The sequence below is a fragment of the Schistocerca cancellata genome, chromosome 11 (genome assembly GCF_023864275.1).
Source record: "Schistocerca cancellata isolate TAMUIC-IGC-003103 chromosome 11, iqSchCanc2.1, whole genome shotgun sequence".
NCBI lineage: Eukaryota > Metazoa > Arthropoda > Insecta > Orthoptera > Acrididae > Schistocerca > Schistocerca cancellata.
Genome location: NC_064636.1, coordinates 77,411,996 through 77,437,042, shown reverse-complemented (window position 1 = coordinate 77,437,042; position 25,047 = coordinate 77,411,996). Strand labels below are relative to the sequence as shown.

Genomic DNA, 25,047 nt, shown 5'->3' with positions numbered 1-25,047 from the left:
TGACAACTGGTGGCCAACAATGAGCAGTCTTGTACTCGGGGCTGATATTTCGTGCGCCACCCTGTACCACTGAAATAATGTTGTACAAGTCATCATATTCTCTTTACACAATGTGACACTAGACACTCGATTATGGAGCGTGGGCTTCATTCAGTTGTAAGTTGGTCTGCCTCCCATAACAATGAACATGCTCTTTTACCTTGGATCAAAAAAATGCAAAACATGCCCACTTGTGTGTGCCATGCCGACTTCCTTTGCATGTATAACAACTAAAAAATCTTGGCTTTTTACAAGTATTTCTTCTGCTGTTTATCGAAATAGTGAAGTAAGCTGATATGCTGTTTTGTTACCTGAAAAGATGTACATCTTCCATACCATTCCATAATTTTTATGTAATTTATGTAATTGTAAAATTTTAATTACCAGTCTTGGATGCTGAATAGAATACAAAAAGAACCAGAAGTTCAGAGCTCAAAAAAGGTTTGAAACAGATCCAGAATTGGCGTGCGTAGCGAACCAAACGAACAACTCGATACTGAACTATGAGCAGTCGGCAGTGGAACTGCAACGAGTGGCCACGTGAAGAAGGACAAGTCCACCCGAATGAGACCGAGACAGACGGGAATGGGATCGAGGCTGAAAGGAGACCGGCTGACGTGCCATTGCGGGAACAAGACCAACCGTTTCCCATTCCCAGGAACTATAAGTAGAAAGTAGACCGAAGTAAACTATGAAAGACAATTCCTTAGAATTCGTTCCTCACTCATTCCTTTCATTTTGATGAACTATTCCTTTGGACCCGTTAGTTCGCAAATGACCCATCTCTATTTACAATGATTTTTCTGCTATTGCCACCGTCTATCGCCGGTTTCTCTGGACAGAGTGATGCAGTCTCTTTATCAGCACTTACTGCATCTCCACTTTCAATCAGAAGTTTAGGGAAAGGGGTACAATTTAGAAAAGTAACCCAGAACATCGGGCCAGGGGATACTTACTTTCCCTGGACCTAGGGTTCTGGATTACTTTTCTAAACCGTGCCCCTTTCCCTACACCTCTCTAGTCCTTTTCCTTCAACACTCTTCCTTCCCCATCAAGTCTGCCACTAGAAGGAGCCACTGGCTTCGAAAGCTTGTGAAAGTTAAATATGAGTGTGTGTGTGTGTGTGTGTGTGTGTGTGTGTGTGTGTGTGTGTGTGTGTGTTTTATTATCTGTCCATTTGCATTATATTGGTGTATCCTGTGGCAATCATTTCACAGTGGAGGCCTACTCAAAAGCAGGTTCATTAAACAAAATTCTGGCCATTCAATTTGTTCTTGGTCTTGTACTGGTAACAGAGAACAATGTGAACACAACCAACTGTGATGTGCATGCCTTAGTATTAGCGTATGAAAATATTTGGAAACTTGTGAAAGTTTTCCTGTACAACTGCTGTACACTACATTTAAAAATGCCCCATATATTACTAACCGCTCATAAGCACAGAAATAAAACATTTCTTCAAAGATCTCAGCAGCTTCGTTTATAAACTTGCTAGTCGCACAGTATGCATGGAATTAATTGTAGTTACATGTTCTTAATTGTTTACGCCTCATTTCCACATAAATAACTATACGTGTTTTTGCTGTTTACTGACCTCATTTAAGTGTCAACTCATAAATTTAGCAATTTTTGAGTCACACAATTCTTTGTGTGTTGGCTGCTTTATATGACAATCGCCACTTGACTATGTTGTCACAATATGCTTGTTTTGTCTTGTCTTTAGGTGGTGATGTTTGGGACCCTTTCCTTTCATGTTCTATATTAATGACCTTGCAGACAATATTAACAGGAACTTTAGACTTCCTGCACATGATGCAGTTATCTACAATGAAGTACTGTGTCAAAAAGGCTGCACAAATATTCTGTCAGATCTTCATAAGATTTCAAAGTGGTGCAATGACTTGCAACCTAGTTTAGATGTCCAAAAATGTAAACTTTTGCACTTCATGTAACATGAACATAGTGTCCTACGACTATTATTTTCTACTCCCTTTGTCAGAAAAGTCGTGAACCCGAATTCTGAATGACAGGCGAGACATGAACTTGGGAATAAAAAATCAGTACGGGGCCTTAAATACTGGAGCCTAAGGAGGACGTGATGGCACCGAGCTGTGTCATAGCCCTTCTGATCAAAGAAAACCGCAACAAGAGGACGGCACTGGGGAAAAAGGCCTGTTGAACAGCAGTTTTCAATTAATGCAGATGATCGATCAGAGATCGTCCCTCCTGAAAGCCGCACCAGTAACGAGATAAAAATGTGACGAGATTAGAGGACCCAACTGAGCAAATTGGCCACCATCCATTCTAGTAACTTGGAGGGGTCACTGGTCAGACTGATTGGCCGGAAACTAATAAGGGACGCCAGATCCTTGCCGGGCTTATGGACTGGACCCACAACAGTGTCTCCTTACTGAGAGGGGAAAATGCCTTGGAGCCAAATACAGTTACCGTATTTACTCGAATCTAAGCCGCACTCGAATCTTAGCCACACATGAAAAATGAGACTCGAAATCAAGGAAAAAAGTTTTCCCGAATCTAAGCCGCATCTGAAATTTGAGACTCCAAATTCAAGGGGAGAGAAAAGTTTTAGACTGCACCTCCAAATCGAAACAAAGTTGGACCATTGCAACATGAGACACGATTTAGAATGAATGGATGAAGATACAGCTGCAGTAGTTTGGTTCGAGTTGTAAGCTTAGCATTTAAGCTTTACCAGGTAGCCATTGCTATGCGTCAGGCGTTCCGTCCGTATTTATACGGGTACCCTTACTTTTTCACGTGCTTTGTCTGGTTCAAATTGATTGCTTATTTTGCTTTGATCTGATAAGTGCCGTTCTCTTCGTTATAGGTGTTTACGTCACTCTAAGCTGAAAATGCATTATTGTACTGTGTCATGCACTGTTTGTCGCATTCTAATAATAAGTGTTTACGACCTGTCGCTGCTCGCGCCATGGCTTGCTTTTGTGCGCGCTACCGCCGCAATCCAACTGCGGCTAGCCTTAAAATTTTCGATTTTTTGCTCTCTAGCAGTTTCATGCACCTTAATTTTTAAAATTTCGACATTCACAGGCAGGAATTTCTGATGCTGTTCCTTAACAAATTCATTTAAAATCACTTCTAGTGTATGATATTGGCCACACATTGGCCCACTAAATGCTTTCCTGCTACTTGATCATCCAAATAACTTGTCCCTCTGCAGTCGCCATCGCCTGATGTTTCTCTCATCAATCCAGTATCGCAGACCTGCAGCACTATTAGAACTTTGTTCCACAAATTGAATTTGGCACTATAATGAAAGCGCTTCATTATGGTTCACTAACACCAACAAGTACTTCACAAACTTCCACGAAGCAATAGGTGCCGCTATGTGAAATCTTAGTGAGCCCCAGCGTATCAACTCATGAAACGATCGTAAAGCCTTGTGGATTGTTGGTATTTTATGTAAAGAAATTTATTATTGTTGTTACATTCGGAGACGAACAATACGGAATTTCTATTTCCTTTGTTGGATAATGTATGAAAATGCAGTGCTCAAAACTTGGGGTGGAGAAAAAAAAGCTAGTCTTCTACCTTTTTTAAATTTATTTATTGACGCTGAGGTTTTGGCGCCAGTCTTTGTGTCTGCAAAGCATGCCTGTGTAAAGCTACATATTTTCGACAGCAGAAGTTAGTTGTGGCGGCTCCTACCAACATTTTTCAGAACTTTCACTTACTTTGCACTCGATTCTAACCTGCAGGCGGTTTTTTGGATTACAAAAACTGGAAAAAAAAGTGCTTAGATTCAAATAAATAAGGTAAGCACCTGGAGAAGATTTCGGCGCTATTGAAGCAATTAGTTATGGATGGGATCAGGCCCAGGAGCTGAATCATGAGAAGAAGAGGGGACCAGAAGCAGCTTCCATTCAGTATAGTGTGCATTGTAGGATTCCACTTGACAAGGCACAAAACATACGTGGAAACCTTCAGCCTGCTGTTTCTGGAGGAGGAAGGCACTTGGATACTAGGTTCATAAAACACTCCCCCTTGCTCTGTTTGATTAAGTAATGGGCTTCAGTGTGGAGACATTTAAACGCAATAAGACCGGCGGAGGACAGGTACCGCTCGAGATGTTGCAAGGAGCGACAATTGCAGATAGCAGTGGCAATGGTGGTGTTCCACCACAGAACAGGCAATGGTGAATGGGCCCGGTCAAGTGGGGAACAGCAATGCCGGCAGCCCGGATTGTCTTATCAGATAGATTATGGACGACGTCATCAATAAAACCTGACAAAGATGATGATAACGTGACTCGGAAGGTATACAGAGGCCATTCAAGCATGATTGAAAGCACAATGGGGTTACCCGGTCATCAGGAGGCAGAAAGGGAACAAGAGAATCAACGGGCCACTACCACAGATGTCGTCATGTGGCAACCAGTGTAAGGATAAAACAAGGGAAGGAAAGTAAGCGAAAGATCAGTGGCAAAAAAAAGTGCCGTATGCAGCACTAAAATGAGTAAAGAACCATCATTAAGAAGGCATTGATCTTTTTTTTTTTGCAAGAAATTGGTCACGAGGAGCCCCGACTCGAAAAAAAAAACAAACACTGAAGTTCTGTTCAACAAAGGGCAATGGGCATTAAAATCCCCCAAGAAGAAGGATGGAAGGGAAAGAGAGGAAATTGCTGAAGTAGGGCAGTTAGGGCAGCAGGTGTAGGTGGCCTGCCAGAGGGAGTTAAAGATTGCAAACCTCGACTGCAGAGTCCAAGTGGACCCGGACGGCAACTGCTTCCAATGGGGTACGAAGGTGGATACATGTACTGACAGTATCTGTACAGTCACCACTGGAAGCCTTCAAAGGGCTGACCTGGTTCCAACAAAGCACGGAGCCCATGAAGCGTTAGTGACGGAGCATTAGTAAAATGAGATTCCTGCAGAATGACACAAGCTACCAACTAAAACACAGTAAAGGATTATAACTTTGAGACGCAACGGTAGTATCCATTTCAGTTCCATTGCATAAACACGGAGCAGATATCCAAATGGGAGGCGAATGGGCTTGAGAGAACCATGCTGCTGGGTCACCATCTATCACAAATGAGGACATGGTGACAGCCATAAATAAGAGGTCAGGCCCATGTTGTGAAGAGGGACGTGCACTTCCAGGGGCATCAGTTGAGCCTTCTCTCTCTCTCTCTCTCTCTCTCTCTCTCTCTCTCTCTCTCTCTCTCTCTCTCTCTACCCCCCCCCCCCCACACACACACAAACTCCCTGGCAGCTATGTGACAGTCTTTTTATTGTGCCTAGCAGCGACTCAGCATCACCGCCATATGATGAGTAGCAACTATCCTTTTCATAATATTGTTTTTAATCAAACATGTTAAACCTACATGTTTAGGCACAGTCATACAAGTACTCACTTAACTGTACAACCCCACCTTGCTAAGTTGTGCATTAGTGGGAATATATTACTGTTCTGTGACATAAAACTTCACAGCCTGCATCATTTACTTTTAAATAAGGTGGATATTAAAGTCACCAAAAGTGCTACTGCAGAAGTCTACACATTATATTTATAGTGCAGCAAATAATAGTTTCATTTACTTTCTCTGCAGTGCACTGAAAATGCCTTAAATTATTATTGTTTTTTTTTTTTGCAGGAAACAAAGCTTTCAATTGCAAAATTTGAGTAATTTGTAATCACTTCTGTAAAATAAACAGAATTGAAGTAGCAACCGAGGAAGACTGGTAATCTCTTGAAGTAATATTGGGAATACAACTCTAATAAACTAACAAAGTTTCATATTTGGATTGGGGGGGGGGGGGGGGGAAGGGGAGGTGTTAGGTGGGGGGAGGGGGGAGGCTGCACACTACCAGGCTTTCAAGTACATTCACTGAAGTTCATGCCAAAATACATGTAACTGTCGTGAAATTAATTTCCAATTAGCACTGTAAAGTTAGGTGTAGATCCCCAAACAGGATCTACCATATTTGATGATGCCTATCAAAGCAAACACGAAAGTTCACATTGCCCCAGACACACATTCACACAATGTGTTCTACAGCCACTTCAGAAAGGTGGTGTGAGGTACATGATTCTCCAGTTTACACAAGGGAATAAATGAACATGTTTTTATTAACTGCCATTAATCTGCTAGAGTTTCCACAAAATTAGTATAAGTACAAATAAACATCAAGAAATTAGCAGGAAAGTCGCTACAGCGACAAAAGGCAGCCAGTTTCCCTATTGTATTAGCTATCCGTTGTTTATCTGCTATTATTCCTCGATTAACATGAGAGCCGTCCACGAAGTACTCAACCAGCCATATAGATAGCGGTCGTTGTTTTAAACAAATGACTACAGTGGCAACTACCAATATTATAAAGCTCAAGTTTGAAGTTTAACAATGCTCTGTTGTTCAATATTTGTGTGGCAGCCTTCAATAGTGAATGCTCTCAGAAAATTTGGGAAAGTGGATGAACTTGTTATTGTTATGTGATAACACTACCTTCATTTGAAAGGTCTTAGTCTAACTAATATTAAAGCTGAGCTATTTTCTACTGGCGGCATCTGCTCCTTCATTTACTACAGTAAAATATTCGGTGGCAGAGTTTACACAAGGCCACACGAGTTGCCAAGACGAACAGTGCAGTGGTAATCACGAAAGCGTTACGGAGATGATAGATAAACTCCAGTGGAAGACTTTGCAGGAGAGACGCTCAGTAGCTCGGTACGGGCTCTTGTTGAAGTTTCGAGACCATACCTTCACTGATGAGTCAAGCATTATATTGTTCATTAGGATAAAATCCGAGAGATTAGAGCCCACACAGAGACATACCAACAATCTTTCTTTCCACGAACAATACGAGACTGGAATAGAAGGGAGAACCGATAGAGGTACTCAAAGTACCCTCCGTCACAGACCGTCAGGTGGCTTGCGGAGTATGGATGTATATGTAGGTGTAGACCAAATGAGGTGACCACACCAGAAATTGGGTAGAACAGCCACGACTGAAATTGCACAAACTACCAAACATCATATGCATTTCAAAAAGTGCTGTATGTACATCACATACTGACTGAAAATTTGGACATTAGAAAGCTGTGCACAAATTGTGTGCCACATCTACTCACAATGGAACAAAACTGCATCACCACGAACTCAGTCGAGTGTTTGGCAATGTTTTGCTGCAATAAAGCCAAATCTTTATGTCTATTCATAATTGATTATGAATGTGGGTTCATCACTTTGCATCTGGTACATAGGAAGACTCAAAACAGTGGACTGAAAATGGAGAATCAACTCCAAAGAAGACAAGCAGTTCCGTCAGCAGGTAAGTTCATGTAGTCATTTTTTTGAGATTCCTATAGGATAATTTGAATTGATTATCTTAAAAAAGTAAAAGCAATTACTTGTGAGTAATGTGTGAAGTTATTGCAGCATTTTAGTGATGAAATGAAGCAAAAATGGCCACATCTAGCAAAAAATAAAGTTTCTTTTCGTCAAGACACTGCACCAGTTGACACATACATTATCTTGATGGATAAAAACAATGAGTTAAAGTTTGAATTACTTCCTCATGCACCCTAGTCATAACATTTAGCCTCTTCTGTTTATTTTGTGTTTACAAACTTGATGGAATGACGTGGTGGTGAAAGATTTGCTAAAATTGAAGAGGTGGCGCCTGCAGCTGAGGGTTATTTTGCAGTGCTCGACAATTCTCACTATAAATGGGGTCCTGAGATATTGAACACATTTGGAAAAAGGGTACCACACTGAAAATGGGCTATGTAGAGAAATAAGGTGTTTTTTCCCCAAAATGTTTGTGTTTTGTTTGTCAAGTACTTCTGGGAAGCCCTTATACACTGAGATGATGAAAGCCATGGGGTAGTGATAAGCATACGTACAGATGGTGGTAGTGTTGCGAACACTAGATATAAAACGGCAGTGTCTATTGCACTCAGACAATTCACGTGAAAATGTTTCCAATGTGGTTATGGCTTCACAATGGGAATTAACAGACTTTGAATGCAGAATGATAGTTGGAGTCAGACACACAGCCCATTCCATTTCAGAAATTGTTACAGAATTCAATATTCTGATTCCACAGCATCAGGGGTGTGCCGAGAATACCAAGTTTCAGGCATTGTCTCTCACCGTGGACAATGCAATGGTTGACGGCCTTAATTTAATGACCAAGAGCAGCGGTGTTTACACAGAGTTGTCAGTGCTAACAGACAAGTAACATTGTTTCACATAACGTCAGAAATCAATGTGGGATGCATCACGAACGTGTCCTTTAGGACAGTGTGCCCAAATTAGACATTGCAAAATAGTAACATGAGTTCTTTATAGACGAATGGAAAAACTGGTAGAAGCCAACCTCGGGGAAGATCAGTTTGGATTCCGTAGAAATGTTGGAACACGTGAGGCAATAATGACCCTACGACTTATCTTAGAAGCTAGATTAAGAAAAGGCAAACCTACGTTTATAGCATTTGTAGACTTAGAGCAAGCTTTTGACAATGTTGACTGGAACATTCTTTTTCAAATTCTGAAGGTGGCAGGGGTAAAATACAGGGAGCGAAAGGCTATTTACAATTTGTACAGAAAGCAGATGGCAGTTATAAGAGTTGAGGGGCATGAAAGAGAAGCAGAGGTCGAGAAGGGAGTGAGACAGGGTTGTAGCCTATCCCCAATGTTATTCAATCTGTATATTGAGCAAGCAGTAAAGGAATCAAAAAAAAAAATTTGGAGTAGGAATTAAAATCCATGGAGAAGTAATAACAGCTTTGAGGTTCACCGATGACATAGTAATTCTGGCAGAGACAGCAAAGGACTGGGAAGAGCAGTTTAATGGAATGGACAGTGTCTTGAAAGGAGGGTATAACATGAACATCAACAAAAGCAAAACGAGGATAATGGAATGTAGTCGAATTAAGTCGGGTGATGCTGAGGGAATTAGATTAGGAAATGAGACACTTAAAGTAGTAAATGAGTAGGATATAAAATGTAGACTGGCAATGGCAAGGAAAGCGTTTCTGAAGAAGGGAAATAAGTTAACATCGAGTATAGATTTAAGTGTCAGGAAGTCGTTACTGAAAGTATTTGTGTGGAGTGTAGCCATGTATGGAAGTGAAACATGGTCGATAAATAATTTAGGCAATAAGAGATTAGAAGCTTTTGAAATGTGGTGCTACAGAAGAATGCTGAAGATTAGATGGATCATGTAACTAATGAAATGGTACTGAACAGAAATGGGGAGAAGAGGAATTTATGGCACAGCTTGACTAGAAGAAAGGACTGGTTGGTAGGACATGTTCTGAGGCATCAAGGGATCACCAATTTAGTACTGGAGGGCAGCGAGGAGGGTAAAAATTATAGAGGGAGGCCAAGAGATGAATACACTAAGCAGATTCAGAAGGATGTAGGTTGCAGTAGGTACTGGGAGACGAAGCAGCTTGCACAGGATAGAGTAGCATGGAGAGCTGCATCAAACCAGTCTCTGGACTGAAGACCACAACAACAACAAGCTATGACAGCTGATGACCAATGTGAGTGCCTTTGCTAACAGCTCAGCATCACCTGCAGTGCTTGTCGTGGGCTCATGACAGTAGCGGTCGGACCTTAAGATGATTGTAAAGTTGTGGCTCGGTCAGTTGAGCTCCAATTTCAGTTGGGAAGAGCTGACGGTAGGATTCAAGTGTCCACAGAGCCCACAAAGCTATGGACTCACATTATCAACAGACTCGGTGGTGGCTCCATAATTGCGTGGGCTAAGTTTACATGGAATAGACTGGACCATCTGGTCCAACTGAAGTGAACATTAACTGGAAATGGTTATGGTTGCCTACTTGGAGACCAGTTGCAGCCATTCACAGGCTTTATGTTCCGAAACAACAATGCCATGTCACCAGGCAACAATTGTTCACGACTGGTTCGAAGAACATTCTTGACAATTCGAGTTAACGATTGGCCACCCACATTGCCCAACATGAATACCATCCAACATTTATGGGACATAATCGAGACGTCAGTTCACACACAATATCCTGAATTGGCAACACCTTTGCAATTATGGATAGCCATAAAAACATCATGGTTCAATATTTCTGTAGGGGACTTCCAATGGCTTATCGAGTCCATGCCACATCGAACTGTTGCACTACACTGCGGAAAAGGAGGTCCCGCGACTTATCACCTCAGTATATTTACAAGAGTACACTCGAGAGGCAACTGTCATGAAAAAAATTAAAGCCAATGTACAACGAGCACTGCTGTCATCTCTGCTACTTGTGGTGCTTTCAAACCTCCAAACAGATTTTCAGAAAATCTGTGGATCATGTGGTTAACAGGCAATATTTTTCATTTTCTTTCCACTCTGCAGGGATTCTGAAATGCAATAAATGCTTTTTACTGATGAGAATATTCCAAAAAGAAATTTACCAAATTTAGAAGCTGTGGCACAGAACAGACATTTACTATTTGCCCTTCTTTCTTTCTTCTTTACTGCTGTGGAGGAACGAAGAATCATTTTAGCACGACTTTTCTAAAACCTAGTGGTCTACCTTGCAGTATAGTACATGGTACAGCAGAAGTACTTACAGTAGCCTCTGCTCTATCCTGTTCACCCTTTTCTTTCAGCTCTTCCTTAATCTTGTTGGCACATTCCAAAACAGCTGATGGGTCTCCGAGAACCTGAAAAAAGGGTGAAATAGAGGTATATTTGCAACATCTCTCAGCTTGAAGTCTAGTGGTCACTGGGTGCCAGAATGAACAGGGGGTAAAACAAGATGAAAAGAAATAAGATCATTAAAGTTATATCAGTGTGAACTGTTATATAAGTGTGCTTGTCAGCATGAATATTGCTTACATTATAGGTGGCAGGCATTGGCACGGTTGTATTATGTGTTGGACATTTCAGGATGGCGTACAACCTGCGTACCGCTCTGGGATTCCGAAGAGCAGACTATGAAAATGCTACCAGTAGTAGTCAACAAACCGAAGGTATGCAACATAACGCAGCTTCTTCTTCGACGGAGCACCGGACACGTCACGACGCTGCACAACATCACTTTGACACACACACACACACACACACACACACACACACACACACACACACACACACACAGAGAGAGAGAGAGAGAGAGAGAGAGAGAGAGAGAGAGAGAGATGCTCCCAGTCTTGTATGTGCCTATCCCTTACTTAATTTGCATTTATCACAAGTCTCTCACCCTGTGCAAAGTCACAACTGACAAGAAAAGAAATGCATTTGACTCCTGTATAGATGAAAAGTAAAAAAGCAGATCCAGAAAATTACAGACCCAGCCTTAACATCAGAATGCTGCACAATTCTTGAAAATTGTCTAACTTCGAATATAATAAATTTCCTCGATACAGAAAAGCTTCTGTCCCCAAATCAGTACGGATTTAGAAAGCATTGCTCTTGTAAACCTCAATTTTCCTTTTCCCTACATGATACCCCACAAATTGGGATAGAGGCTAACAGGTAGATTCAATATTCCTAATTTCCGGGAAACACTTGGCACAGCACCCCAGTGCAGACTGTTAACACAGGTAGGAGCATAGGAATATATTACCAGATATGTGAGTGGCTCGAAGACTTCTTAAGTAATAGAACCCAGTATGTTGTCCTCAATGGCGAGTGTTATCAGAGACAAGAGTATCGGCAGGACTGCCCCTGGGAAGTGTGATAGGACAACTATTATTTTCTATTCCCTTTGTATAGAAAAAGTTGCCAACCCAAACTCTGAATGACATGTGTGACGGGAGCTTCTGAATAAAAATCAAAAGAGGGCCCCACTCGAGGATATGATGGCGGCAAGCTTTGTTATTGATCTTATTACGATTAAAAAAAGAAAAAAAAACTGTGACAAGATGATGGGGGCTGGGAAAAGGCCTGCTGAACTGTGGTTTCGAATTGAAGCAGATGATCGATTGGAGACCATCCCTGATGAAAGCCACACCGGTAACGAGACAAAAGGTCCCGAGATTCGAAGTCACGACTGAGCCGATGAGCCGCCCTCTGTTCTAGTAAATTGCAGGGAGCATTGGTCAGGGACGGAGTGGTCGGTCACAATCAAGGGACAGCGGATCCTCGTCAGGCTTATGGACTGGAACCAGAACAGTGTCTCTCCACTGAGAGGGGAAGACGCATTGGAGCCAAATATGGTTCAACACCTGGAGGTGGTTTTGGCACTGCAAAGAGCTGAAGTGTTGAAGCAATTGGTTGTGGATGGATTCAGGGCCAGGAGCTGAATCGTGGAAAGAAGAGGAAACCAGAAGCAGCTCGCATTCAAAAAAAGTGTATGCTGGAGGATTCTGCTTGAAAAGAGGTAAAACAAACGCAGAAAGCTTCAGTCCGAAAGGCAGCTGGATACCAGGCCGACATCGATGCCATTGCAAAATGGGTCAAGGGTGTTCCACGAAAACTGATGGATCTGTACACAGGCGACCTGGAATGGCAAGGCCCGGAATTTATGACTGCCACAGACAACCTTGGAGGGTGTGGTGTGTAGCACACATGAGTGATGAAGGGACAGAACAACCTAGAGAAGAGACAAAGTGTTCCCAACACACCCACTTGCTCTGTTTGATTAAGGGACGGGCTTTAGTGTGAAGACATTTAAACATAATAAGACCGGCAGAGGACAGGTGCCGCACGAGACGTTGCAAGGCACGATGACGATTGCGGATAGCGGTGGCAATGGCCGAGCTCCACCTCGGAACAGGCCAACAGCAAACGAGGCCTGTCAAGTGGGAAACGGCAATGTTGATTATCTTACCGGACAGATCATGGGCGACTCCATCATTACAACCTGACAAATAAAAAAGGTGGCAACCCGACCTATGAGGTATATTAAGTTCGATCAACATGGTGGAAAGCCCACTGGGGTTACCCTGACATCGAAGAAAACAAACGAAAACTGTCATACACGCATACACACGAAACGATCACACAATGACTATCGCACAGGCACTCTCGCATGCATTAAAACCAACAAGGAGGCAAGATAGTTAATCAAGAAAGTAAAAGAGTGAATACAAACCACAAAAGAGTTAAAAGAACAGCACAGGGAAATGAGACTGGCTGAACACTTATGAAAAAATTTGGGTGGGCCAGCCACCCCGTTGACACATTAAAAATATCTCCCCAAATCTTGTTAAAAATGTGGGACAATTCACAGAACAAATTTTGTCAATATTGTCTTTGCTTCAAACAATTGAAGGTCGACTGGAACAGGGCTGATCTTCAACCACCATTTCTCCCTTTTTAAACTGAGAAAACCATTCATACACTTGCATTTTACTAAGAGCATGCATGGTCTTTGTAGGCAGTCTTGACTGTCACAACAGTTTCTGCTGCATGCTTGCCGAGCAAGAAACAAAACTTCACTGCCACACGTTGTTCGTAAGAACTAGCCATTTCCTCATGCCGCGTCTGCACTGTACGCACACTGAAAGAACTGCCAAAGAAACCACACTTCTCACTACTGGGTGACGCAGCGTGGCAGAATGACTCAGCAGAGATCCTACTATAACCCTCTGGCGGCGAAACCTGCTACTACAACTACACGATGTCAGCATTACGATTCCGGTTACTTTTGGGTGCCCCCCTTGCGTCCTTGGGTAGGACTTCACTTTATACAGCTGGTCATGGTGCAGTAAACTGAGAAAAACTGTAGTCTCAGACTATTCACCAGATGACTGAAGAATTAAATATCAGTTTGAGTTATCGTTGGTTGCAGAAAGAAGCAGATACATATGTTTGCATACCATCCTGCAACATGCATCTGGTTCTTTCTATTTACTGGTCATTTGGTTTCCCGAGTATCACATGAACAGAGGAATATTACAATAGCAACTACTAGGTGCACAGTGAATGGGAAATTACAGATTGAATCTGGCCTCAGCAACCAGACTGTGGCCATGTGTGTACATGTCCAATGTTTACTTCCGATGAAGGCCTTGTTGGCCAAAAGCTTAATTTTTAACAGCCTTTCTGTTGTGCCTGTATGCGACTCAACATCTCTGCTATATCATGATCAGCAAATTATAGATTGTCATTTATTTGCTAGACAGACTTTTCGCCTCATTTTGTTGCCCTGGGAGATAAATATTTTACATACACTATTGAGTGCACTTGGAAATAATGTGTGTTGCCTTCATACTATGCACTTAACTTTAATGCAAGCACAATAACTGAACATTTTCACATAATGTGTGTAAATTGAATACTTACATAGTTCACAACGAGAGCCATCCCAATTTGTACTTCTGATTCTTTCTTGATTCTCTCTGTAAATCCTGCAGCTACTAACGGGTCTTTTGGAATCTGAAAATAAGGTAAAAACATCACTGTCACTGGATACTGCATATACATCTTTGCACATACTGGTCATAGTTTATTAAGACTCTACAGTACTTCGTTTGTGATATTTATGACAATGTTTCCTTTTGAGATTTCTGGAGGTGGCCATCCAAAAAATGGATCGCTCCGAGGGTGTTTCCTGTGATAAATGTCAATGAGAAATGCAATTTTGGATATTGTGGTTCAATATGAAATTTACGTACCTAATTTAGAGAGTGGCCTAAAATTTGTCTGGTACAGTTTAATGACGCTGTTGACAAAAAATGTTAACAGGAATACGTAATTGGAGCAATGGGTGAAGACACTTGTTCTATCGCACACCATTTTTTATAACCCCATCATACACCAGTTGGAAAAACTGAATACTGTCCATGTTTGCTGTCACTAGTGTTCCGCATCCACATCCAGGCTCCACAAGCCACCTAACTTCAAGTGTACTTTTGGTATTGCTACAAGTTCCTCCTTTTCTGTAACTGAATGGTGTGCGAGGCGGAGGCAGTTGGTAAGCCTTCGAATGAGCTCTAATTTCTCTTTGGAATAAAGCAACAGTCCCAATGAAACTTCTAACTTAATTTTAAAAACCATGGCCAGATTTAGCCATTATCCAGTTGTTATGAAAGCAGTAACTGTAATTGAACTGGTCAATGATCCTGTTTTCACCACAAACCCAAACATGCAATACACCACAAACCATCTGATTATTTGATACTTACAGACACTTGGAGAACCTGATACACTCTGATGAGCAGATTACCCGACACATAAAAATACTTCACAAATTGACTGAATAAATTAAAGAAAATTATTTCACTTAGGAACAAATATATTAAAATATAATATAAGAAAATACATCAACAGCCAATGAAGAAAGGGTTACAAAACTACAAAAAGCATACACACTTACATGGAACCATTACAATAAAAGAAATATTTCTGTCAATGCCAAATTAAGACATTACAAAACAGTAGTCTTACCTGAGGCCTTGTATGCCTCAGAAACAACAGTAATCAGAGGAAGAACTAAAATCAAGGAAATGGAAAGCAAGAGAGGAAAATTCTGAGAAAGATCTATAGGCCAGTTCAGAGACAGGGGATCTGGATAAAGAGACCAACAAAGGAATTGTACAAACAGGCAGAGACAATTACAGACAATATCAGAAAAAGAAGGGCAAAATTCTATGGGCACATTCATAGGATGAATGAAAATAGGCTGACCAAGAAGATTTTTAACATAGTGGTGACGAATAAGATGAAAACTAACTGGGTAAAGGAAACCACGGAAGACCTCAAAAATCTAAACATCTCCACAGAAGAAATATCAAACAGAGGAAAATACAGAGAAAAAATCAACAAACAGAAATTCGAAGAAACACCAAAAGAGAAGAAACCAGGAAAGAAGTGGACAGAAGAGAGGAAGAAGAAACACAGTGATTTTATGAAAGGTTTTTGGGAAGAGAAAAGAAAGAGACAGAAAAAAGTGCCATGAATTTGAAATGTACCAATTTATGTACCATATTGTCATTGTGAATATTGATTGTGTTTTAACGATGATAATAATAATAATAAGAAGAAAATACTTCAAAATGTGAAAGGATGTGTTCACTTTAAATTTGAGAGAAATATTTGAAAAGAATTAAATTTTTTGTGCTTGAAAAGAATTAAATCTTCTGTTATTAGTTTTTAAATAAATATTGGATTGTAATTTGAAGAACTTCTGCAATGTAAATGTTATAACACATAACCAAACTATAAAGCACATCTTTCAATGTAAACCATAAAAATGTAACATCTATGAGTTACAATGGGACACCATCATCGCTAGTCATTTTGTATGCGAGTTAATGTTTGGTGAGTGTTAATGTTAGTCACTTAGCGTGTAAGTCTGCCAGTTCTTGGAGAGAAGGGAGACATGTTTGTTGATTAAACACTAAGTAAATGTGATACAAACAACTGTGACTTTTGTTCAACTTGTTGACAAATTACAGAAGTAGAACCTAAACAGTCCTTTAGCAAGCAAGTGAAATCAGAATTATTTGTTGACAACAAAGCCTAACTGATGACAAGCCTACAGTGGACAATGGCAGCAAAGTTAAGTAATGATAATTTAGTTCAAAAATTTTCATGTAGCGTTGTTGGATTAACAATTGCACAACATAATTCTAAACCAAATTATGCTTTTAACAACATCTGGATGACACCATTGAATACCATTTCATTTTAAACATTAGTAAAAGGTAATGGAGGAGAATGTTATACATCAAAAAACAAAGTATAGTGGAATTACTTATATAGAGAAGAATGTAACAACAGGCATTATCAACAGCAGGTTGATAAAATAACTAGTATCGAAAAACAACACCTCCACAAAAACCATAAAAACAGAATAGAAAAAAATAATATCCTATAAATTCATTCACAGTTTAGGAAACAGATATAAGTTCTTGTGACATACATTCCCGATGAACTGAGTAAACACACAATGTGTGAGTAACTAATCCATTAGAGCCCAGCGTTAAATCAGTGGTACATCTGACAGAGATGGAAGGGGTCGGTCTCTCTCTCTCTCTCTCTCTCTCTCTCTCTCTCTCTCTCTCTCTCTCTCTCTCTCTCTCTCTTTACAACAATGGATTGTTGAACATCTGTTCTTTCAGTTTTGTACCAATAGTTGTGGGGATCAGTCCACTACTGTGAACAATTGGCAACTGAATTTAAATATATTTTTCTACAGCCAGAATGTCATCACAGCATGAATTTAGAGTAAGCATAACAAATAAAATAATTTATATCTAAAAACAAAGATGATGAGACTTACCAAACAAAAGCGCTGTCAGGTCGACAGACACACAAACAAATACAAACATACACACAAAATTCAAGCTTTCGCAACCAACGGTTGCTTCATCAGGAAAGTGGGAAGGAGAGGGAAAGACGAAAGGATGTGGGTTTTAAGGGAGAGGGTAAAGAGTCATTCCAATCCCGGGAGCGGAAAGACTTACCTTAGGGGGAAAAAAGGACAGGTATACACTCGCGCGCACACACACACACACATATCCATCTGCATGTACACAGACACAAGCCGACATTTGTAAAGGCAAAGAGTTTGGGCAGAGATGTCAGTCGAGGCGGAAGTACAGAGGCAAAGATGTTGTTGAAAGACAGGTGAGGTATGAGCGGCAGCAAATTGAAATTAGAAATTAGCGGAGATTGAGGCCTGGCGGATAGCGAGAAGAGAGGATATGCTGAAAGGCAAGTTCCCATCTCCCGGAGTTCTGACAGGTTGGTGTTAGTGGGAAGTATCCAGATAACCCGCATGGTGTAACACTGTGCCAAGATGTGCTGGCCGTGCACCAAGGCATGTTTAGCCACAGGGTGATCCTCATTACCAACAAACACTGTCTGCCTGTGTCCATTCATGCGAATGGACAGTTTGTTGCTGGTCATTCCCACATAGAACGCTTCACAGTGTAGGCAGGTCAGTTGGTAAATCACGTGGGTGCTTTCACACGTGGCTCTGCCTTTGATCGTGTACACCCTCCGGGTTACAGGACTGGAATAGGTGGTGGTGGGAGGGTGCATGGGACAGGTTTTACACCGGGGGCGGTTACAAGGGTAGGGAGCCAGAGGGTAGGGAAGGTGGTTTGGGGATTTCATAGGGACGAACTAAGAGGTTACGAAGGTTAGGTGGACGGCGGAAAGACACTCTAGGTGGAGTGGGGAGGATTTCATGAAGGATGGATCTCATTTCAGGGCAGGATTTGAGGAAGCCGTATCCCTGCTGGAGAGCCACATTCAGAATCTGATCCAGTTCCGGAAAGTATCCTGTCACAAGTGGGGCACTTTTGGGGTTCTTCTGTGGAAGGTTCCGGGTTTGAGGAAGTGGCTCTGGTTATTTGCTTCTGTACCAGGTCGGGAGGGTAGTTGCGGGATGCAAAAGCTGTTTTCAGGTTGTTGGTGTAATGGTTCAAGTATTCCAGACTGGAGCAGATTCGTTTGCCACGAAGACCTAGGCTGTAGGGAAGGGACCGTTTGATGTGGAATGGGTGGCAGCTGTCATAATGGAGGTACTGTTGCTTGTTGGTGGGTTTGATGTGGACAGGCGTGTGAAGCTGGCCATTGGACAGGTGGAGGTCAACGTCAAGGAAAGTGGCATGGGATTTAGAGTAGGACCAGGTGAATCTGTTGGAACCAAAGGAGTTGAGGTTGGAGAGGAAATTCCGGAGTTGTTCTTCACTGTGAGTCCAGATCATGAAAATGTCATCAATAAATCTGTACCAAACTTTGGGTTGGCAGCCCTGGGTAACCAAGAAGGCTTCCTCTAAGCGACCCATGAATAGGTTGGCGTACGAGGGGGCCATCCTGGTACCCATGGCTATTCCCTTTAATTGTTGGTATGTCTGTCCAGTCCTGTAATCCGGAGGGTGTACATGATCAAAGGCAGCGCCACGTGTGAAAGCACCCACGTGATTTACCAACTGACCTGCCTACACTGTGAAGCGTTCTATGTGGGAATGACCAGCAACAAACTGTCCATTCGCATGAATGGACACAGGCAGACAGTGTTTGTTGGTAATGAGGATCACCCTGTGGCTAAACATGCCTCGGTGCACGGCCAGCACATCTTGGTACAGTGTTACACCGTCCGGGTTATCTGGATACTTCCCACTAACACCAACCTGTCAGAACTCCGGAGATGGGAACTTGCCCTTCAGCATATCCTCTCTTCTTGCTATCCGCCAGGCCTCAATCTCCGCTAATTTCTAATTTCAATTTTCCGCCGCTCATACCTCACCTGTCTTTCAACAACATCTTTGCCTCTGTACTTCCGCCTCGACTGACATTTCTGCCCAAACTCTTTGCCTTTACAAATGTCTGCTTGTGTCTGTGTATATGCGGATGGATATGTGTGTGTGCACGCGAGTGTATACCTGTCCTTTTTTTCCCCCCCTAAGGTAAGTCTTTCCACTACCGGGATTGGAATGACTCCTTACCCTCTCCCTTGAATTTTGTGCGTATGTTTGTGTTTGTTTGTGTGTCTATCGACCTGCCAGTGCTTTTGTTTGGTAAGTCTCATCATCTTTGTTTTTAGATATATTTTTCCCACGTGGAATGTTTCCCTCTATTATATTCAAATAAAATAATTTATCATATTCAAATAAAATAATTTATCATATTCAAATAAAATAATTTATCATTAAGGTATAAAAACTGTAAATAGCTCCTTAAAATGCCAACACAATCGTCATTTACTGAAATTTATGCAACATCATTTCATATTGCAGAGACACACGATACATTTTCAGCATTACATAAAAACTGTCTTTTGTTTGTTGGGTACTTCTGGGACAGCCCTTATACATTGAGGTGACAAGAGCAATGCGACAGTGATACGCACATATACAGATGGCAGGAGTATCGCGTACATAAGATGTAGCAGGGCAGGGCATTGGCGAAGGTGTCATTTGTACTCAGGTGATTCTTATGAAAAGGTTTCCGACACGATTATGGCCCCACGAAAGGAATTAATGGACTTTGAATACAGAATGGTTGCTGGAGCTCGACGCATGGGAAATTCCATTTCAGAAATTGTTAGGGAATTCAATATTCCGAGATACACAGTGTCACGAATGTGGCGAGAGTAGCAAATTTCAGGCATTACCTCTCACCACGGACAACACAGTGGCCGACAGTCTTTACTTAACAACCGACGGCAGCAGTATTTTCGTAGAGCTGTCACTGCTAACAGAAAGCAACACTGTGTGAAATAACCGCATCAATCAATGTGGGATGTACAACCAACATACCCGTTAGGACATTGCGTCGAAATCTGAAATTAGTGGGCTATGGCAACAAGTGACTGATGTGAGTGCCTATGTGAACAGCACCTGCAGTGCCTCTCCTGGGCTCTTGACCGTATCGGTTGGGCCCTAGACAACTGGAAAATTGTGGCCTGGTCAGGTAAGTCCTCGTTTCAGCTGGTAAGAGCAGGTGGTTGGATTTGAGCACAGCGCAGGCCCCATGAAGCCATTGATGAAGGTTGTCAACAAGGCTAAGTGCAAGCTGGTGGTGTTTTCATAACAGTGTGTTTACATGGAAATGGACTGGGCCCTCTGGTCCAGCTGAACTGATCATTGACTGGGAATTGTTATGTTCAGCTACTTTGAGACCATTTCAAGCAATTCAAATGAATGAATTTTTATGGATGACAAGGCACCGTGTCACTGGGACCCCAGTTGTTTGCTACAGGTTTGAAGAACATTCTGAACTATTTGATTGAACGATTTGGCCATCCAGATCACTGGTGATGAATCTCATCAAACATCTATGGGACATAATTCACAGGTCGGCCCGTGCACAAAATCTTACACCGGCAACACTTTCGCAGTTATGGATGGCTACAGAGGCAGTGTGGCTCACTATTTCTGCCAATGCCTTGCATCCATGCCACGCCTGGTTCTGCACTACATTAGTAAAAATGAGGTCTGACAATATTAGGAGGTATCCCATGACTTGTCACTTCAGTCTAGGCCTGTCTTTATAGGTGATTCGCTTATCTATAGTTTTGTAGATGACTGCTGCTACAGAATGCTTAACCCTGCCAGGAAACACACCTCAAGTCTTGCAAATGCAATGCAAGGTGGTCTTGTAGACTTTTTTAAGTAGAATCTGATTCAACAGCTAAATGTGGTTAAACTAGGAATATTCTCATACAGAGCTGAAAACAGTAAGTAGAGAAACATTTCCGTACTTTTTCATGTGTTTGGACTAACGGCATTTTTAATAGTAACAGGAACACAGATGACTGACATTTTGAGAAGACTGATGACCCCAATTTCCAAATAACTGGAAGGAGAGATAGCCCAGCTCACATTTCAATTTAGTTGAAAAGATTAAAAGTTTCGGTTTTTAAGCTACCGTTAGTATTTTAAAGAATAATGATATACAGAACACTCACGAATGTACTAAACTGATTAAATGGCTATCACTGTTCCTTCCAGCAGGACCAACCTGTCTAGAGCTCTTAAGATCTGATATGGATGTGTATCCAAAACCAGCAGTCTCAAAAACAAAAGTTTTCCTGGCAGAAAGAATGTCCCAAAAGACGATCGAATTAAAATCACAGTATGACCATGACAGCATTCATTTCATACAACAAAATACTTGTAATAAATGCTTCTTAAGCAACACAGTATCCACATTTCACACAAAAGAAAACAGATCACAAGGTGTCAGCAGATACTGTGTACAGTTTCTACAACCAAATATCCATGGTATAAAAATATTATTTCTACTAATGCCACTACTACCGTTTCCATTCAGTGACCATGAAAAGATACACACACTCAAAAACAATGAATCTGTATCTTTTTTTACATAAGAGAATTATTGAAACTGCTTTTCTTGAATCAGTTTTTCACAGATACACATTCACAAATTTTTTTTGTAAATTCTAACACAAACAATATACATGCATTCATTATGTTCCACAGATGTCATCCAGGACAGTCTTCAGGGATATGTAATGAACCGACTAAAGAAACAGAAATCAGACAAACTGTTGCTATACTCCCTATCTTTATATATAATTGTGCCCTCTAAATATAATTGAGTAAATTAGAAAGCAACCTGCAACTCTTAAAAAACTGCTGCCTCTTCAGTTTCACTAGAGAGCTCCTTTTTGTCTACTCTTAGCAGCTTTACAACCTTTGAAAAATGCACTGATCAGAAGCTATGTCTGGAATCTGCGCTTCATAGTTTCATATCTGTCACAAATTTATACTATCTTTTAAACACTGAACTTATGTGACCTGGTGATTGAAGATGCAGAAAGAAAGGAATGATAACATATGCTTGATATAACAGACATTTAATACATACCAGAAACTGGCTTAATTTCAATTTCATTAATATTTTATGGTGACTTAATCTGAACAGAAATATACCAACTGTTACACATACAAGGTAAACACCTTGAAGCTGGTTACAACACATTACCCAATGAAAGTCCTCAAAACTGCTGCCACAAACACTAACTGAAAGATCAGTACTTTGCTTTTGTTCACCTCATGGTGAAATATGGTATTATACTTTTAGGATGCAAAGCATGAGGTATTGGACTTTTCAGATGCAAAAATCAGTTTTAAGCATAATGGAATGAGTAGAAAAAAATGTAATATCATACCACTGGTCATATGTATATCCATGAGATTGTTGTATTACACCTACATGTACATTAAAAAAACATGCAGCTAAAAAGCCAAACTTATTACATAAAAATGCAAAATCCACAAAATAACATGTAGGTGGAAGAAAAATGCTAAAGCTATCGTCAGGTTGAGAGAAACATTACACAGTGAGAAAAATACGCTGTGTGCTGGGACTGAATGAAGTCTTTGATACTATTTTGCCACCACTCAGGCAAAGTGTCACCTTTCCAAACACATCTATACATTGGGCTACATTAATGATCGATCTGTCAACACAGTTTAAATCACAAAAAAATAATATAAACACAAAAAATATAGTTATGACCCTGTTGTCTTCTAGTTTGCACACATGACATCACACGCCACAACATCATTACATCATGGGAGAAAGCAGAAATCTGTTACCATTAGGTTCAGTTGATCTATGTAAAGGTTATGGAGTTCAGGGAGATGCTACATAAAATTTGAAGTTCTTAATTGGTATAGAATGTAAGAAGACTTTTGGTGCTTCAAAAAAATAACCTTACTTTCAATAGAGCCTACTATAAATAGGCTAATTCTGAACTGTTTCATGTTAAGCATAAAATGCACAATTGTCAGTTTGTGTGTCCAAGGTTCATTTTACAATGATATAACATTTGGTAGCCCAACAGCAGCAGAGATAAAGATATACAAATAAAAACACATTTAAATACTGAAAGGGCAGATACCAATGTTATCAGAGAAGTAACATAAATACCCACTATACTTCTCAACAGACTTGTCACATATCTGACCACATCTTGTAAAAAATATGAGGCCTAATAAAGTATAATTCAATACAATGGAACAATGTTCTGATTAGTTATGTGAATTTCAAGAGTTTATTTACATTCTACAGTAACATCTTCCACGCAGACTAAGTCTTTCTCGAAAGTACCGCTTTTACTTCACTGACCTTGTGTGTTAAAGGGGCACTGCGACAGAACCTTCCTTTCACACCGCTACATAATACTGATTCCATAAAAATGTCTGCATGACGAGATATAGACCTCAGATCGAAGGGAATCACATGTCATCGCAAACTGGTTCTAATGACATCAGATCACAGAAACCGTGTACTAGTATAATAATCCTTTACAGATATTATTACTGGAAACGAAATTTGGAAGTCATACATCCAAGCTACTAATGGGACAGAACGACATCATCCAGTATAATGACATTAAAGAGCGTTTAGGGATAAGTGCTCGTTTCCTGGAGTTTCTAAGTAATACGCATACAAAATTTCGCGACGAACGACAACTATGTTAGGCTACGTTAATATCGTGACTAATCTAGCTACGCACGGACGCCAAGTAAGACAGAACCGAAAAAAAGAAACCTTTGCGTGCGATTGTAGAGAATGAAATGTTTGTTACCGCGAAAGACTACTAATATATCTATACTATATTATTATTACTAAAACTAAAAACTTTGGACTGGTTAGTACCAAAACTGCTTAAATCCCTGACACAAACACTTTATTAACTTCTACCTGAATGGAAATCAGGAAAAGAAGTTTTATTACTTAGAACTATACCATATTTCTTCGATATCAATTCAAGAGGCCTACTTACATATACTTCTGAATGCGAATCACACTTACCGCCTATGAACCATAGCTAATAGCTATTAAGTCCATTAACCAACGCCCGCAAACATTCGAACTCTGACGGAAAACAATAGTGGTGGGCAGGAAATCACGTATGTGTTATACATCACAGTGATTGAGAAGTCACCGATATCACAATAACAACTTTACAAAATCTAACTGCGATTTCAGTCACAGTTAGCAGTTGCAAGTAGCATTTCACATTCAACGCCGTGAGCCATCTGTTGGCCGAATTCCGTACTGCTTTCTGCGATTTCAGTGACAAATTGCGGCTAGAAGACGTGCGTCTCGCGGGCCCCGAGGAATCGCTTCATGACGTCATCAGTAAGGCTGAAAGCGTGACAGCGCTGCCTGGTGACTAGACCTGTAAACAACTCTGTTGACTCATGTGACGTCACACGTTGGCACTAGTGTTTATACTGACTTGCCTTCAGCTGTTGTTTTGGAATGTCAAATCAATCCAGATTGTTTGAATGAAGCTTCCGTTAACAGAATAAAATGCAGAAAGAAGGTTTAAATGCGAATAATCTGGATTATAGTGACATGATAAATCCGCAGCGTTGTCAAGGCTACATATTAGAGTCGTACGTGATTGATTGAAGCCAACTGATTAAAAATTACTGGCGCGAAAGGCAGAGTGATTTATAGCATAACACGTATTACGCATTGCGGAAAATGTGTCTAAATGTTTTTAACGCATTAACTGCATCTTACTAATGTAGGCTAACTACCACTGAGACGTTTGCAGTACGAATTTGTCTTTGAACCCATACCAGCAGTAGCAAATGCGGAAAAAC

At 40.9% G+C, this 25,047-nt stretch overlaps 1 protein-coding gene across 1 annotated transcript in view; it reads right to left on the bottom strand.

Annotated features, from left to right (window-relative positions):
- The window catches only part of LOC126108554 (zinc finger protein 493-like), a 127,827-nt gene extending 103,462 nt beyond the window's left edge, over positions 1–24,365 (bottom strand). Inside the window, exons 1-3 of the mRNA XM_049913840.1 lie at positions 24,245–24,365; positions 14,285–14,377; positions 10,624–10,716 (exon numbers count right to left, since the gene is read on the bottom strand). Of these exons, the coding sequence (XP_049769797.1) occupies positions 10,624–10,716; positions 14,285–14,305 (114 nt within the window). The 5' untranslated portion in view covers positions 14,306–14,377; positions 24,245–24,365. The remainder of the gene's footprint in view (positions 1–10,623; positions 10,717–14,284; positions 14,378–24,244) is intronic.
- Positions 24,366–25,047: the final 682 nt, after the last annotated feature.